General features: G+C 47.7%; 1 protein-coding gene across 1 annotated transcript; it reads left to right on the forward strand.

Annotated features, from left to right (window-relative positions):
• The first annotated feature begins 339 nt into the window (after positions 1 to 339).
• On the forward strand, positions 340 to 16,284 carry Tsnaxip1 (translin associated factor X interacting protein 1). Its single transcript, XM_041650721.1, has 16 exons — positions 340 to 383; positions 3,081 to 3,162; positions 9,115 to 9,227; positions 9,376 to 9,502; positions 10,222 to 10,315; positions 11,362 to 11,558; positions 11,935 to 12,070; positions 13,627 to 13,796; positions 13,882 to 14,041; positions 14,118 to 14,248; positions 14,368 to 14,493; positions 14,623 to 14,775; positions 14,847 to 14,956; positions 15,509 to 15,635; positions 15,735 to 15,841; positions 16,030 to 16,284. The coding sequence occupies exons 1-16, from the start codon at positions 340 to 342 to the stop codon at positions 16,274 to 16,276; spliced, it is 2,124 nt and encodes a 707-aa protein (XP_041506655.1). The 3' UTR covers positions 16,277 to 16,284.
• Positions 16,285 to 16,315: the final 31 nt, after the last annotated feature.

The raw sequence follows: 16,315 nt of genomic DNA on the forward strand, positions 1-16,315 counted from the left end.
GTATAACGGAGACTATGAGCCACTAGAAACTACCATTCCCAGCCAGCCAAGTGGCCAGGCCTCGAAGCTCACCTCCCACGACCACAGTCTCAATTTATTCTCCTGCCTCAGTTCTGTGTCTGATATCAAACTTATTGCACTGATTGGTTCTCAGAACATCCTGTCTCTGGGCCCGAACCTTCCTTTACTTCTTGGCCTTTCTCCAGCGTGCTCTTTGGGGGCTGGAGGCGTGTCGCGTCCGTGACCCCGCCCTCACCGCGGAGGCCGCTGGGGGCAGGTCCCCATGGCAACGGACTGTACACTACTGCAACGGAGCTACTTTGCCTCTGCTCCAAAGTCATGGCCAACCCCGAGACTCGCTACTACAGTTTCTCCAAGCCGAGGTAGCACCTGGACGGGCCGAGGGCGGGGAGGACTTGAGTACTTCCAGAGTGGGAAATGACACTGATCCAGACCGCTGCACCATCAGTTGGTCTCTGTTCTTTGGACTAGGGCTCCAGCGACAGAATCAGTGATACAGAAACAGTTGTAATAGAACTGGGACTGACTCCAGTAGGAACGTTACGTGCTGCCAAAAGTGAAGGCGTACTTTGTCGTTAGATACATGATCTTAGCTAAAGATTGAAAAGAAGCGTCTTAAAGCCGGCCGGAGGTGGTGCACGCCTTTAATCCCAGGACTCAGGAGGCAGAGGCAAGCGAATCTCTGTGAGTTCGAGGCCAGCCTGGTCTACAGAGTGAGTTCCAGGACAGGCTCTAAACTTACACAGAGAAACCCTGTCTCAAAAAAAAAGAAAAGAAAAGAAAAAAAATAGCCTACAAGAAAGAGGCAGCAGGTTGAAAAAGAGAGCTGTTATCCAAGAAAATATAATCTAGAAAACTTATTACCTATAAAAAAATATGTAATAAGGCTGGGGCTGTAGCTAGAATGTGCCAGGTCCTGAATCCCCCAGCAACCACAAAGAATATGAAACAGACTCAGGATCTTCATTCCACAGGAAGGAAGCACAATATAATTTCTGTGAGCTGATTTGGTGGTGATATGAAATATTTATTCACCATTCTCTTCTTCCAGCTATATGTAGTGACACACTGTTTCCCTTATAGAGACACAGTGTGGGTTTTCTCCTCCAGGCCTTATGAGGGACTACACGATGGACAGATCATAGTTTGGCATGCAGAATGTAAGCAGAACCTGAGAAAAGAGACCTTTGATTTTTCTATTTCCTCACAGAATGGTTCTTCTCCCCTGGGTTTTGCTCCTCTTGTTCGCATATCCCTACGTGCTACTTTAGTGGAATGTCTGTGGAAGTCACTCAATACCAAGAAAAACTCTTGAGGAACCATTCCCTTCAGTCAGTTAAATAACTGAGTTTTCACCACCATTGAGATAGAAATGGAAATATTTTCTACTCCTCCTTGAGGGCAGTGTGAATCATCTCTAAAAAGATGGGAGCCTAACTGGACAGTGGTGGGGCACACCTTTAGCCCCTGAATTCAGGAGGCAGAGGCAGATGAAGCTCTGAGTTTGAGGCCAGCCTAATCTATAGCGTGAGTTCCAGGAAAGCTAGGGTTACACAGAGAAATCTGTCTTGGAAAATAAGAAGGGGAGAGCCTGGGAGATAACTCATCATGTTAAGAATTGCCTGATAATCCGAGTCTGATTCCAAGTCCCATGTGGTGGAAAGAGAACATTCATCCCAACAAGTAGTCCTCTGATCTCCCCTGTGTACTGTGGCTTGTGTAATTATACATACATGCAGAGAGAGAGAGGAGGAAGGGAGGGATAGAAGGAGGAAATTAAAAAAATTAGAGGCTGAGCTGGGCGACGGTGACGCACGCCTTTAATCCCAGCACTTGGGAGGCTGAGGCAGGCAGATCTCTGTGAGTTCAAGGCCAGCCTGGTCTACAGAGCTAGTTCCGGGACAGGTAATAAAGCTACAGAGAAACCCTCTCTCGAAAAACCAAAAAAAAAAAAATTAGAGGCTGGAGGGAGCTGCAGGGATGGTTCTCCCCCAAACAAATTTTAAATAAGAAAAGTACTTAGAAATTAAAAATAAATAAAGTAATGAGCATCTATTCTGGTTGTTTCTCTACTGGGTGTGCTTGGTTTTCATTTTGGTTAAATCTAGTTTTTTGTTTTTTGTTTTTTTTTTTTTTTTTGATTTTTCGAGACAGGGTTTCTCCGTAGCTTTTGGTTCCTGTCCTGGAACTAGCTCTTGTAGACCAGGCTGGACTCGAACTCACAGAGATCCGCCTGCCTCTGCCTCCCGAGTGCTGGGATTAAAGGCGTGCGCCACCACCGCCCGGCTTAAATCTAGTTTTTATGTCCAAACTATCACCAACAGAACATTTCCAATTGGAAGTTTCTCCTGATTTCTAGAGATTTACATAGTTTTCCTAATTATTTTCCCTTTCATGGTGGTTACAGTATGATCAAGAGCAGAATTTTTCGGGAGGGAGAGGCAGGCGGACCTCTATGAATTTGAAACCAGCCTGGTCGACAGAATAAGTTTCAGGACAGCCAAGGCTACACAGAGAAAGCTTGTCTCAAAAAAATCAAGACAGAATTTTGACCAGGCATTTAGTGCATGCCTGTGATTCTATGACTCAGGAGAATGAGGTAGGAGACTCACAAGTTCAAGAGCATACTGAAATACATAGTATGACCTTCTCTCAAAAATTAAAGATAAGGGCTGGAGAGATGACTCAGAGGTTAAGAGCATTTATAAAGCTGGTCCTTTTGAAACCTCAGATGCCAGGACCCCAAAAGTCATTAAACAATGCCCTCTTCTGGACATGCCAGCGCCTATACTTCCACATGCTCAGACTCACACACAAATACACACACATACACATAGTTTAAAAAGGAAGGGGGGCCAGGCAGTATCAGCGGTCAGAAGGCCTAGGCACGTGGATCTCTGTGAGCTTGAGCCAGCCTGGTCTACAGAGCGAGTTTCCGACAGCCAGGGTTACACAGAGAAACCTTGTGGAGGGGGCGTGCCCATGCCCTGTGGATCTCCGTTGGGGGAGCTTGTCCCTTTCCAGGCTCTATCACCTATCACAGCTTCTTGTCCACACAGACCACGTACTCGATCTTCAGGAGGGACTACAGAAGCCAAGGGCGTTGAGAAACGCAAGCTCTCTCAGAAACGAAGAACACTGGTCAGTGCCGCTCTTTTGGAACCGTACTTGTCACCCGCTACAACCCGTCTTCTGCCTACAGCACACTAGTTTCTTTTAGAGGAGCGTGGCTCACAGATGCCAGGCTCGCCAGGCTTTTGGGGAGGAGGGGAGGACATACTGCTTCCTCCCCCTAATCTAAACGCTGGCCATGACTAACCCTGGGTAAGAAAGACTTAGCCCCTTCCCTTAATAGCAGCTCAGCTTTTCTTCACAAGCCTGCCGTGAACCAGACGCGACACTGGTGTGGTTGAGACAGCTCCTGCCGAGGTCCTTCAGTGCTGTGGTGGTGTCTTTTTGTCCTTATCGTCCTAGGTCTGGTACAGGGCTTGGGTTCCATCGGTCCTTATGAAGAAGCGGTGAAGGCAGAGCACTGGGTGTTTTTCTGCTGTGTTTTGGTTCTGAGTTCCTCACTCCTCCTTGCTAAGATTTTTGTATAGACCAAGCACAGCAACTACTCACACCTGTAATTCAGCCCTTGAAAGGCTGAGGAAAATTGCTACAAGTTGGTTTGTTTTGGGTGGGTTTAGTTTTTGGTTTCTCTGTGTAGCTCTTGCTATCCTGAAACTCAATCTGTAGACCAGGCTGGCCTCGAACTCAGATCAGCCTTCCTCTGTGTCCCGGATAGGGTACTGAGATTAAAGGCATGCGCCACCACCGCTTTAATCCCTTTAAGACCCCTTTTTAAAAAATTGTATAAAAATTAACGTGGTCAGCTAAGTATGGTGGCACACACTTCAATCCCAGCTCTCTGAAGAATGGAACAGGAAGCTTTTTTTTTTTAATTTATTATGTATACAATATTCTGTCTGTGTGTATGTCTACAGGCCAGAAGAGGGCACCAGACCTCATTCCAGATGGTTGTGAGCCACCATGTGGTTGCTGGGAATTGAACTCAGGACCTTTGGAAGAGCAGGCAATGCTCTTAACCACTGAGCCATCTCTCCAGCCCCGAACAGGGGGCTTTTGAGTTCAAGGTCAGCCTGGCCTACTAGACAGACCCCTCTCAAAGCCCTTTCTCAATGGGCAATGGTGACGCCGGATCTCTGCAAGTTTGAGACCATCCTGGTCTAGAGAGAGTTCCAGGACAACCCAGGCTACACAAAGTAACCCTGTCTTGAAAAAACAAACAAACATAAGAAAGCCCCTCTCTCAGCCCGGCAGTGGTGGCGCATTCCCTTAATCCCAGTACTCGGGAGGCAGAGGCAGGCAGATCTCTGTGAGTTTGAGGCCAGCCTGGTCTACAAGAGCTAGTTCCAGGACAGCCAGGGCTGCTACATAGAGAAACCCTGTCTCAAAAAACAAAAAAAACAAAACAAAACAAAAAAAGCCCTTTCTCCTTGCCCCCTCCCCACAACGGGAACACTGCCTTCTTACCTTACTAAGTATTGTAGTTTGTTTCAAATTTTCTTCTTTAGCACCTTGGACCGACCGAACACTGCTGTGCAAGTGTTTGCCCCTGAGCTATAGCCTCACCCCACTTTGAAGTTTTTGCTGATTGGACCATAGGATTGTTGTAGTTCAGATAACAAATTACCACTGTTCACATCTCAGAGGGAAAAATATCGTATTTGATGGGGCTGGAGTGGGTGCCTTAGTGGTTAAGAGCCCTTGCTACTCTTGCAGAAAACCTGGGCTCTGTTCCGAACACTTTCATGAATGTAACTGCTCTTCTGGAAGAGCCAATACTCTCGTCTGACCTTTGCGGTTATACATACACACACACATACATATATTTGAGCAAATTTATTGCTTTAGTTGACAAAGGAACACTGTGGGCAGTGTATTGGCACTGTGTGAATGCGTTCCTTGGGGAGGATTTGGAAGCATACATAGGTCATACACTCTATGAAACTGGGAACTGCCAAGACCAGGCCCCTCTCTAAGGAAAGAGGACAATGTGAACCCTGTAGAGACAAGTGCAGCCACAGTAAAGCCGTGGTTCTCAGCTTTTGATCCTGCCACCTTTTTAATACAGTTCCTCATGTGGTGGTGACTCCCAACCATAAAATTATTTTCAGTGCTACTTCATAACTGTAAATTTACTACTGTTTTGAATCGTAATGTATGTCTCTATGTTTTCCCATGGTCGTTGGCAACCCCAGTGAGAGCCTTGCGACACACAGGTTGAGAACCACTACGTTAAGGCCCGTTCCATTTCAATTCTGGGCTTGGCCGCCAGAGGGGGATGTTTCTCCCGCCATTACCCAGAAGTGGGGCACCTTCCAGTTTTGACCTACAGGGGGAATCAAAGAGCCAGAAAAGCTGAGTTCTAGCAACAACCCTTGGGCAGAAGCCTGCAGCAGCAGCCAAAAACCCTGGAGAGAGGCCCAGTTTTCATTCACCTGTGGAAGTCAAAGGGAGCCTACAATTTCTTCAGCTGAAAAAGGAGAGAATTCATTTACTGTCCATTTGAAAATCTGAAACACTTTCCAGACTCATCAAGATTGAGGCCCAGGTGTCTCCTGGGGTCCCCACCACACACACACACACACACACACACATACACACACATTTTGTAGTTTTGAGACAGTCTGATGTCTGACACCATGGCCTCAAACTCATGGGACAGTGGAGTGCTGGGACTACAGGACACCACCACCAACCGTGTAAAAAGTTTGTCCTCTGTTGAGACAGACTTGGGCTCCACGGCCCACACTGGCCCACAAGCTCACAGTTCTGCTTTAGCCTCCCCAGAGCTAGCATTTCAGGTGTGAGCCACCACATGAAGAAGTTGTGCTTTTATTACTTCCACATCCCACCCCTCCCCACCTAAACGTTTTACCTTACTTTTAGTTAATAATTTTTTTTTCCTGAAATCAAGTGGTGGTGGCGCAGGCCTTTAATCTCAGCACTTGGGAGGCAGATGCTGGCGGATCTCTTGAGTTCGAGGCCAGCCTGTTCTACAGGGCAAGTTCCAAGACAGGCTCCAAAGCTATACAGAAAAACCCTGCCTGGGGGAAGGGAGGTATTGTAGTTTTCTTTCTTTCTTTCTTTCTTTCTTTCTTTCTTAATCTTTGGAGGCCTGCCACCCAGATCCCAAATAAATACACTGAGATTTAGTCTTACTTATGAATACCTGGCCTTAGCTTGGCTTGTTTCTAGCCAGATTTTCTATTTTGTTTTGGTTTTTTTCAAGACAAAGTTTCTCTGTAGCTTTGGAGCCTGTCCTGGACCAACAACCTCTTGTAGACCAGGCTGGCCTTAAACTCACAGAGATCCACCTGCCTCCCAAATGCTGGGATTAAAGATGTGCACCACCACAGCCTGGCTTCTAGCCAGCTTTTCTAACGTTAATTATCCTGTTTCCTTTCACCATGTTTTGCCCCTGGGTTTTTTGCCTTTCTTTATTGTTTATACCTTTCTTTCCTCCTTACTTCATGACTGGCTTGTGACTTCATGCTGGCCCCTAGCGTCCCTCTTCCTCTCCTCCTCTTCTCACTCCTAGCTCTTCCCTAGAGTTTTCCTCCTATTTATTCTCTCTGCCCCACAGCCCCACCCATTTCTCTCTCTTGCCTCTATTGGCCATTCAGCTCTTTATTAGACCTATCAGGTGTTTTAGGCAGGCAAAGTGACACAGCCTTACAAAGTTAAGCAAATACAACATTAAAGAACAGAACACATCTTTGCATCATTAAACAAATATTCTATACCATAAAAGAATATAATACTCCCCCCCCCATTCACTCAGTTAAGAAGAGCTGGCTTCTATCTTTTTTTAATTGATTAATTAATTTTTTAAATTTCATTTTACAAGAGCTAGTTCCAGGACAGGCTCCAAATCTACAGAGAAACCCTATCTCGAAAAACCAAAAAATAAATAAATAAATTTCATTTTACATTGCAACCAAAGGTCTCCCTCCCACACCTCCTTCTGCCTTCCCTTGCCTCTCTCCCATCCCACCTCCCCATCCTCTCCTCCCAACAGTTAAGGGCTCCCATGGGGAGTCCACACAGTTTGGTACCTTATGTTGGGGCAGGACCAAGCCCCTCCCATCTGTGTTATCTGAGCATGGCGTCCCCTCATAGGGAATGTGCTATAATAAGCTAGTTCCTGCACCAGGGATAGATCCTGTCCTACTGCCAGGAGCCCCTCAGATAGCCCAAGCTTCACAACTGACTCCCACATAGGGAGGGCCTAGTTCAGTCACAGGGAGGCTCCACAGCTGTCTGTCAAGAATTCACGAGTTTCCACGACGTTGATTCTACTGTTCCTATAGATTTCTTCTTCGTGGTATTGACCTTCCTTGTTCATGTATCCCCTCCTCCCTCCCTTTGACTGGATTCCCTTGCTTTGGCCTGGTGCTTGGTTGTGGATCTCTGCATCTGGTTCCAGCAATTACTGGAAGGAGGTTGTAGCGTCTCTGGAGCTGTGGATTGTAATCTGGTTATCCTTTCCTTTATATCTAATATCCACTTATGAGTGAGTACATACTATGTTTGTCTTTCTGAGTCTGGGTTACCTCACTCAGGAGGGTTTTTTTCTAGGATTGACTGGATTAGATTATCATATTTTTCTATGCCGTGTTTCATGAAAAGATCTGAAGAGATAAACCCATGTTCCTACTGGTTCAAATGAAGTCCCATTCACCAGGGGACCCTCACCTGTTTCCCCCTCCCCCAAGGGACACAACCCAATCTCCTTCCAGGCTCCATTTGTTACATCTGTGTAGTTCTATCTGTCTTGTCCATCTAGGTTTGCCCTCCTCTCCTGTCTCTTCAGCTACTCTATGCCCAGAGGCAGAGACTGGGGCTCTTCAGGATTCTCGTTTTTTTACAGTACAGGCATTCAGTGCTCGCTGACTTACATCCAGGAGAGGATAACTCCTGTCTCCTGGGTTCTACAGGCACTGCAGTGTATAAGCTACGGGCTATATTTTCTCAAGGCATTCTTGCCTCAGTGCATTGGGATGGCCACTTCTATTATCTCTACTTTGCAAATGAAAAGACTGAAATTCAGTGCAGTTAAGCCTATGGTCACACTGCTAATAAGGAAGATTTAAGATTTAATTCTGGGAGCCGGGCAGTGGTGGCGCACGCCTTTAATCCCAGCACTCGGGGAGGCAGAGGCAGGCGGATCTCTGTGAGTTCGAGACCAGCCTGGTCTACAAGAGCTAGTTCCAGGACAGGCTCCAAAACCACAGAGAAACCCTGTCTCGAAAAAACAAAACAAAAAAAAAAGATTTAATTCTGGGGGCTGGAGAGATGGCTCAGAGGTTAAGAGCACTGGCTGCTCTTCCAGAGGTCCTGAGTTCAATTCCCAGCAACCACATGGGGGCTCACAACCATCTGTACTGAGATCTGGTGCCCTCCTCTGGCCTGTGGGCATACATGGAGGCAGAATGTTGTATACATAATAAATAAATAAATAAATCTTTAAAAAAAAAAAAGATTTAATTCTGTCTGTAACCAAAAGTCCACAATCCTAATTATGGACCACATTTAAAGATGTTTGTATAGCTGAGAATGCTGACCCAGACCTGTGAAAGTATCAAGTATAAGGCTAGCTGGGCTGTATAGCAAAAGTGTGTGTGTGTGGTGTGGTGTATGTGTGTGGTATGTGTGTGTAGTGTGTGTGTGTGTGTGTGTGTGTGTGTGTGGTGTGGGTGGAGGGATGCAGATTAGAAAAGGAGCTGTGGCCAGGCGGTGGTGGCGCACGCCTTTAATTCCAGCACTCGGGAGGCAGAGGCAGGCGGATCTCTGTGAGTTCGAGGCCAGCCTGGTCTACAAGAGCTAGTTCCAGGACAGGAACCAAAAGCTACAGAGAAACCCTGTCTCGAAAAATCAAAAAAAAAAAAAAAAAGAGCTGTGTAGTAGTACAGTCTATACTTAAAATGTGAGGTAGTTCTGGTAGTTCTGTCTTGTCCTCAACAATACCAAAAAGGGAAGGAGAAATAATGTTGCCATAGTAACCTCAGCTGTCCTTTCCTTAAGCCCTTGCAGTTATCCATTGGCGGCCACCTATCCCCATGGCCAACATACGCGAGTGGCCAGACGATTCTCCATAAACGAAAGCCCTGTTCCGAGGACTGCCAGAAGCGAGCCAAGTAAGCCAGGGCCCCCTGGATGGGGGATGGGCTGGTCTAGATCAGGCATTGGTTCAGGACATATAGCTTAGTGGAGTTTGCGGCCCCAGACCAAGACTACGAGGACCCATGGGGTGCTAGTGACATCTCAGCCCACCATCCTCTGCAGTAGCTGGCAGCAGCAGCCCCTGGGCACTTCCAAGCCCAGGTACCTGGAGCAACTAGAGAACTACCTGCGCAAGGAGCTCCTCCTGCTGGACCTGGGCACGGATTCTGCACAAGAGCTGAGGCTGCAGGTCAGAGCCACAGACCAAACATGGCAAGGGTGAAGAGAAACTCATGCGTCAGAACTGAGTAACTCAGACCTTCCCAGGGAAAAGGGGCCCTCCATCTTCTAACTATTCCTCTTTGGAAGGAGGAATGCACTATGACAGAGCCTCCGGCCCGATGGCAACAACCAGAAGCCCAGAAACAGAGAGATGTAGTCCAGACTCTGGTACACACTAGAGAGGGAGTCAATACTAATGGAAAGGAATCACAGACTTCTGGCCTAGATATGACCGAAGCATTTACTGAGTGTGGACCACGTGCCGGGCTTTGGGCACACACACATACACCACGTGCAGTCTTTCTGCATCTAAGTTGGAAAGGAGAATATGCTCTTCCACTCTGAGTTCAGAACATCAAGCTAGAATCTTCAACATCCTGTTCCCACAGGTCCTTGGTATAGAGAGGGGCTAAAAGTGAGAGGCTAATGGCTACAGGATCTGGTTGGCAAGAAGCTGACTGGGCAGACAAAGTCATCTCAGGCAGAATGGCATATTTGGCCCACAGTGATGGGTTGCCAAACCTCAGTCAAGGCCTCTATACCTGTCCCTGTCCCTCCTCTACAGCTCCATTGGTATTAAGACGTGGTGCCTGGCCAGATATAGGTTACTCATACGGAAACAGTTTTGAGCCCACTGAGTGTGGGGGTTATGGGCCAGGAAATGATAAGGTCCTTTTTTTATGCCAGCCTTACAGGGAGATCTTTGAGTTCTTCATAGAGGATTTCAAGACATACAAGCCGTTGTTGTCCTCCATCAAGAATGCGTATGAGGTGATGCTGGGTAAGACTGCAGCTCCTTTCCGGGCCCCAGCTGGAATGAATACAGAGTATCCTATTCTGACTTTTTTGATTCTCTACTAATAACTGATCTTTCAGGTCACTTTTTGCATATCTCAACCTTTTCTACTCTTTAGAGGGACGGCGAGGCAATCTGTGGTAAACAGAAGGGATCCTAGGAGAGTATGTCCTTCTGGGAAGGCTCCCTGGTCTGCTCAGACAGTGCGAAGCTGGTTACAGCTACAGAACCCATGTTCCTGAGCCTCTCCACGGGTGATATCCTGACCCCCAACATGACTCAGCCCCTGATTTGTTTTTTTCATTTGCATCACTGGATGGAGATTGAACCCAGTGTCTCACACATAATAAGCAAGCATTCTACCGTGGCTCTCTATCCCCGTTCTCTGCCCTCCTTTAAAAACAAGTGTGTGTTGACGCTGGAGAGATGGTTCAGCAGTTAAGAGGACAGCAGTAGCCGTCCTTCCAGAGGACCTGGGTTCAAACTTCAGCACCCACGTTTTAGTTAACAATGATCTGTAACTCCATTCCCAGAGGATCTGACCTCTTCTTCTGGTCTCTGCAGGCACCAGGCACACGGTTTTCAGACACACATGCAGGCAAACCCCACACATACAGCTTAGGATCTGTGACCCCTGGCTGTTTATTCTGTGTCCCCCAAAGGGCTTTTCTACCTGTCTTTTTATGTATTTGGTTTTTTTGTTTTTGTTTTTGTTTTTTTTATTTTCAAGACAGGGTTTCTCTGTAGCTTTTCGTTCCTGTCCTGGAACTAGCCCTTGTAGACCAGGCTGGCCTCAAACTCACAGAGATCTGCCTGCCTCTGCCTCCCGAGTGCTGGGATTAAAGGCGTGTGCCACCACCGCCCGGCTTTGTATTTGGTTTTTTGAGACAGGGTCTCTCTGTGTAGTCTTGGTTGTCCTGGAGCTAAATTTGTAGACCAGGCTGGTCTAAACTCAGAGATCCTCCTGGTCTCTGCCTCCTGTGTGCTGGGATTACAGGTGTGTGCCACCACACCTGCCTGTTTTTGCTTAGCCCACCAAAGGGAGAAAATTCAGGCCCTGGAACCCCTGAAGGCCAAGATCGTCACTACGAATGAGGACTGCAGTGAACGGATCCTGGCCATGAGGGCTGAGGAGAGGTACGAAATCTCCCAGCTCAAGAAAGAGAAGATGAATTTGCTAAAACTCATTGATAAAAAGAACGAGGAGAAGATCTCATTGCAGAGTGAGGTGAATGGAAGTGGTAATTAATGCTGAGCCCCCAAGTTTCTGCTCTACCTGTAGCCTGGTGTGCTGATGATGTAATCCCTAACCCCATCTATGCTTCTGCCTGGATGGAAGAGCCATCACCACCCCTGAGCGCCCCTACTATTTTCACTGTGCCCTGCTGCAGTGCTCAGCAGACTCCAGTGTGCCTCTAAGTGCCAGCAAACTCTCCATGGGTTGAAGCACTGGCATCTTGCTCTGTTCTCAGGCAAGGTCACTTTCCTTTTCCAAAGCTCAGGAGACTGCCAAGCAGTAGCCACACCCTGTCGTGGTGAGCTGCCAATGAGGGCTCTAAACTCACTGAGTACTGTCATATACCTCCACCCCACCCCACCCCCAGGTGGCTAAACTGAGGAAGAGCTTGGCTGAGGAGTACCTTCGCTACCTTACTGAGCGAGATGCCCGCAAGATTCTCATTGGGGACCTGAATGAGCTACGATACCAACGAGAAGACATGTCACTAGCCCAGTCCCCAGGTAATCCAAGCCAGGGCCTCATCTGAGGCACTGATGTCTGTCACCATTTACATTTCTAATATCTTATTTTTTATTTATTTTATTATGTATAGTATTCTGCCTACATATATCCTATAGGCAGTAGAGGCACCAGATCTCATTACAGATGGTTATGAACCATCATGTGGTTGCTGGGAATTGAACTCAGGACCTCTGGAAGAGCAGTCAGTGCTCTTAACCTCTGAGCCCCTCTAATATCTTATTATCCTGTGTCCATTGACGGTAGGAGAGGCCTGGGCCGCTACCTGAGGCTGTGGATCTTTTTTTAGTTTTTTGAGATAGAATTTCTCTGCTGCTTTTTGAACCTGCCCTGGAACTCGCTCTGTAGATCAAACTGGTCTCAAACACAGATTTGCCTGTTTCTGCCTCCTGAGTTCTGGGATTAAACACTGGCCATCACCACCCAGTTGGCTGTGGATCTTTTAAACTAGACTGAAAATCACAGAATAAAGTAGGAAACTTTAACACTGCTGGAAGCTGAGACTGTGGGCAAGTGAAGCCTGGCACCACAGGTCCTGGGCTTCTCTACTTAACTCCCAAAGAATCCCAAGCAGAGAAGGAGGTATACTAGTTACTGCTGTGATAAAACACAGAGACCAAGGCAATTTATAGAAGGAAGGATTTCTTTTTTCTTTTCTCTCTCTCTTTTTTTTTCTTTCTTTTTCTTTTTTTTTTTTTTTTTTTTTTTTGGTTTTTCGAGACAGGGTTTCTCTGTGGCTTTGGAGCCTGTCCTGGAACTCGCTCTGTAGACCAGGCTGGTCTCGAACTCACAGAGATCCGCCTGCCTCTGCCTCCCGAGTGCTAGGATTAAAGGCGTGCGCCACCATCGCCTGGCATTTTTTCTTATTTTTTTGAGACAGGGTTTCTCCATAGCTTTTTTGGTTCCTGTCCTGGAACTAGCTCTTGTAGACCAGGCTGGCCTCGAACTCACAGAGATCCACCTGCCTCTGCTTCCCGAGTGCTGGAATTAAAGGCGTGCGCCACCACCGCCCAGCCTTCTTTTTCTTTTCTTTGTTTGAGGCAAGGTTTTTCTTTGTAGCCCTAGCCATCCTGGACTCTGTAGACCAGTCTGGCCTCAAACTCAGATCTGGCTGCCTCTGCCTTCCAAGAGGTGTGAGCTCCCAGCACTCAGCTAGAAGGATTTCTTTGGGACTTAGAGTTCCAAAGGGATATTAGTCTATCATCATGGCAGGGAGCATTGGCAGTAAGCAGGCAGGCATGGCACTGGAGCAGCAGTTGCGTTCATATACAGATCCACATGCAGGAAGCAGATAACACAGTGAGAATGACACGAAGTCTTTTGAAACCTCAAAGCTGCCCCCACTGACACAGCTCCTCCAACAAGGCCGTACCTCTCAATTTTTCTCAAATGGTTCCGCCAAGTTGGGATCAAGTATTCAAACATATGAGCCTATGGAGGCCACTCTATTCAAAGAGGGCATGCCCCAAGCAATATTTAACCTAATCCTGGGTACAAGGCCCAGAGCCAGGGTGACAGACTGGTGGGACCCTGGCAGGTGTTTGGGGAGAGGATCCTGTGAAACTAACACTGGCACTGAAGATGACCCGACAAGACCTGACCCGCACCCAGATGGAACTCAACACCATGAAAGCCAACTTTGGAGACGTGGTGCCCAGGAGAGACTTTGAAATGCTGGAGAAGACCAACACGGATCTTCAAGAGCAGGTGCTGGTGGGGTGGGCAGGTAGGGTTTGACATGGGTGTGCTCAGACAGGTGGGTAGCTAGGACCATCAATGCTCTTGCCTACAGCTGGAAAGCCTGCGAGCAGACTATGAAGAGGTCCGGAAGGAACATGAGTTACTGCTGCAGCTGCATATGAGCACGCTGAAGGAGCGGGACCAGTTCCACTTCGAGCTGCAGGAGATCCAGCGCACCTCCACACCTCGACCTGACTGGACCAAATGCGAAAGTAATGATGGTTGCCGGGGCACCAGCACCTGCTGCGGGACATGGGCTGGGTTCTAGCCTCCTCTCCCCATCTGCAGGTGTCATTGCGGGGGGTCCAGAACGCTGGTTTATGCTGGCTGAAGGAAAGAACAGTGACCAGCTGGTGGACGTGCTGCTGGAGGAGATTGGCAATGCTCTGCTTCGGGAGAAAGACTTCTTCCCTGGTCTGGTAGGGGAGTCCCTGAGCCAGAGGTTACTTAAGATTCTGGGGGAACTATCTGGGGCTCTTTCCTGTTTAGACACAGGGCAACAGAGAGGTCCAGTCGTGAGTTAACACCTGCCTTTCAGGGCTTTGGGGACTCTATCCCTACTTTCCTTCGGTTTGATGGCCCTGTGGAGAACAAGAAGCCAACCAAGAAGGAGGTGATACATCTCCTTGAGGATGCCTGGAAGGAACGGTTTGCAGAAGAGCAGGTCAGTTCTGACTGACCTCTATGTAGCCTTTAGATCCAGACTCCTTTAAGGAGTTCCCTCAAGGTGGTAGGGAGCAGGGTGGGGCTAATCAAATCTGGGACACCCTGACCAAGTATTCTTATTCTACAGAAAGAGTCATTCCCGGATTTCTTCTTCAATTTTCTGGAACGTCGCTTTGGGGTCAATGATGCCATGGCCTGGGCTTATACCATTTTTGAAAACATCAAGCTCTTTCGCTCCAGCGAGGTCATGCGTCACTTCTATGCAGTCTTGATAGGAAAGGTGAGCTTTGGCCTAGGCCCTTTAGTCCCGGCAGAATGGCAGCCCACTAGCAACTGCTCCTCTTGTTGTAGAGGAAGGAAAGCGTATACATCAGCCAAAAGGAGACAATGTCCCAGCTGCTCAAGGAGATGATAAATGTCGACACTCAGAACGAGGGGTTAATAACCATGGAGCAATTGAGGTAAGAGGCCAGTCAGGCAACTCTAAACTCTAGTCCATTCTCTTGGCTGGTCAGGTTTTCAAGATGCAGGGAAAAGGGGAACTTCCCAGGAAGGGCCACAGCCTCAAAGCCTGCTGTCCTCTCTACGGGTGGTGGCACATGCCCGTATTCTAGAACTTGAGAAATAAAAGCAGGAGAATCATTTAATTCTAGGCCTAGAACAAAACTGTTTCAAAATATGCCAAGCACTGTGGCACACGCCTCTAATCCCAGCACTTGGGAGGCAGAGGCTGGAGGATTTCTGCAATTTGGAGGCCATTCTGATCTACAGAGAGTTCCAGGCTAATCAAATTGACATAGAAATAGATCCTTTTTCAAAAAACCAATTTAAAAAAAAAATCAAAACAGCAAAAGAGTTTGGGAGGCTAAGGCAGGAAGATGATTATGTGTTCAAAGACTCTCAAAAACAAAAAAACCTGTGGAAATACTAGTGGGGTTGGCCCAGGAGGGATGGGAGGTGAGTAGATAGCCTCCATCAATCAGGCCCTGTTGGAATTCTTACTCTCCTAATAGCACCATCCTCAAGAATACCTTTCCTCTCAAGAAGGAAGAGCAAATTCAGGAGCTAATGGAGACAGCAGGCTGGAGTCCTGACATCAGCAGTACAGAAGTGCTCAACTACCGGATATTGTTTACTGAGGTGGGTGGGGGCACATAATTTGCTAGTCCCTTCCTTAGTCTTCTTTAAACTACAGTCAATATGGCCTCACCCTGCCTTCTCCCATACCCCACCCCATAGGATGAGGAGGGCCAGAGTGAGCCATTTGTGCAAAAGCTGTGGGAACAGTATGACAACGAAAAGGATGCATACTTACAAGAACTGAAGCAGGATCTGGGCCTAGATCAGTGAGTGACCCTGGGCCCCGAAGTCCTGCTCGGCCATTGGCAAGTCCTATAGGTGGGACAAGCCCTATCAGATATCTGAGTCTCCCTGTGCAACAAACTACTCAAACCTGACAGAAGAGTGGGCACCTCAGAGTCAGGGTACAAAGAGCTCAGACCTATAAACCTGTCTTTCTTTCCTTGTGGGACAGAACTGATGAGGTGAGCCTATTGAAGATGCGTGTGGCCCTGACAAACATTGATCCTAGCCTGGACAAGCAGGTGCTGAGTACCTACCTAAGCCAGGCCTTCCAGCTCCCTGTGGCAGAACTGCCATTGGAGGAAGATGAGAAGCAGCAGGAGAAAATCGTGGTAAAACTTGAGACTGCACTTGACCGGCTTCGGATGGCAGACACCAAACGTGTAGGACGACCACCAGAGCCAGAGCAAGCAAGCTAGAAGAACCCTCCATGGGCAACTTAAGTTCTTTAATGTTGC

Source organism: Microtus oregoni, unplaced genomic scaffold (genome assembly GCF_018167655.1).
Source record: "Microtus oregoni isolate MIOR12 unplaced genomic scaffold, Mior012 000004F_ref0000308, whole genome shotgun sequence".
NCBI lineage: Eukaryota > Metazoa > Chordata > Mammalia > Rodentia > Cricetidae > Microtus > Microtus oregoni.

What these genes read in the sequence shown, in the direction of transcription:
- Tsnaxip1 (XM_041650721.1), top strand. Translation starts at nt 340, where the DNA reads ATGGCCAACCCCGAGACTCGCTACTACAGTTTCTCCAAGCCGAG. An exon ending in GACTGCCAGAAGCGAGCCAA is followed by an intron (nt 9,228 to 9,375) that starts GTAAGCCAGGGC and finishes CATCCTCTGCAG; the next exon opens with TAGCTGGCAGCAGCAGCCCC. An exon ending in ATGCAGTCTTGATAGGAAAG is followed by an intron (nt 14,776 to 14,846) that starts GTGAGCTTTGGC and finishes CTCTTGTTGTAG; the next exon opens with AGGAAGGAAAGCGTATACAT.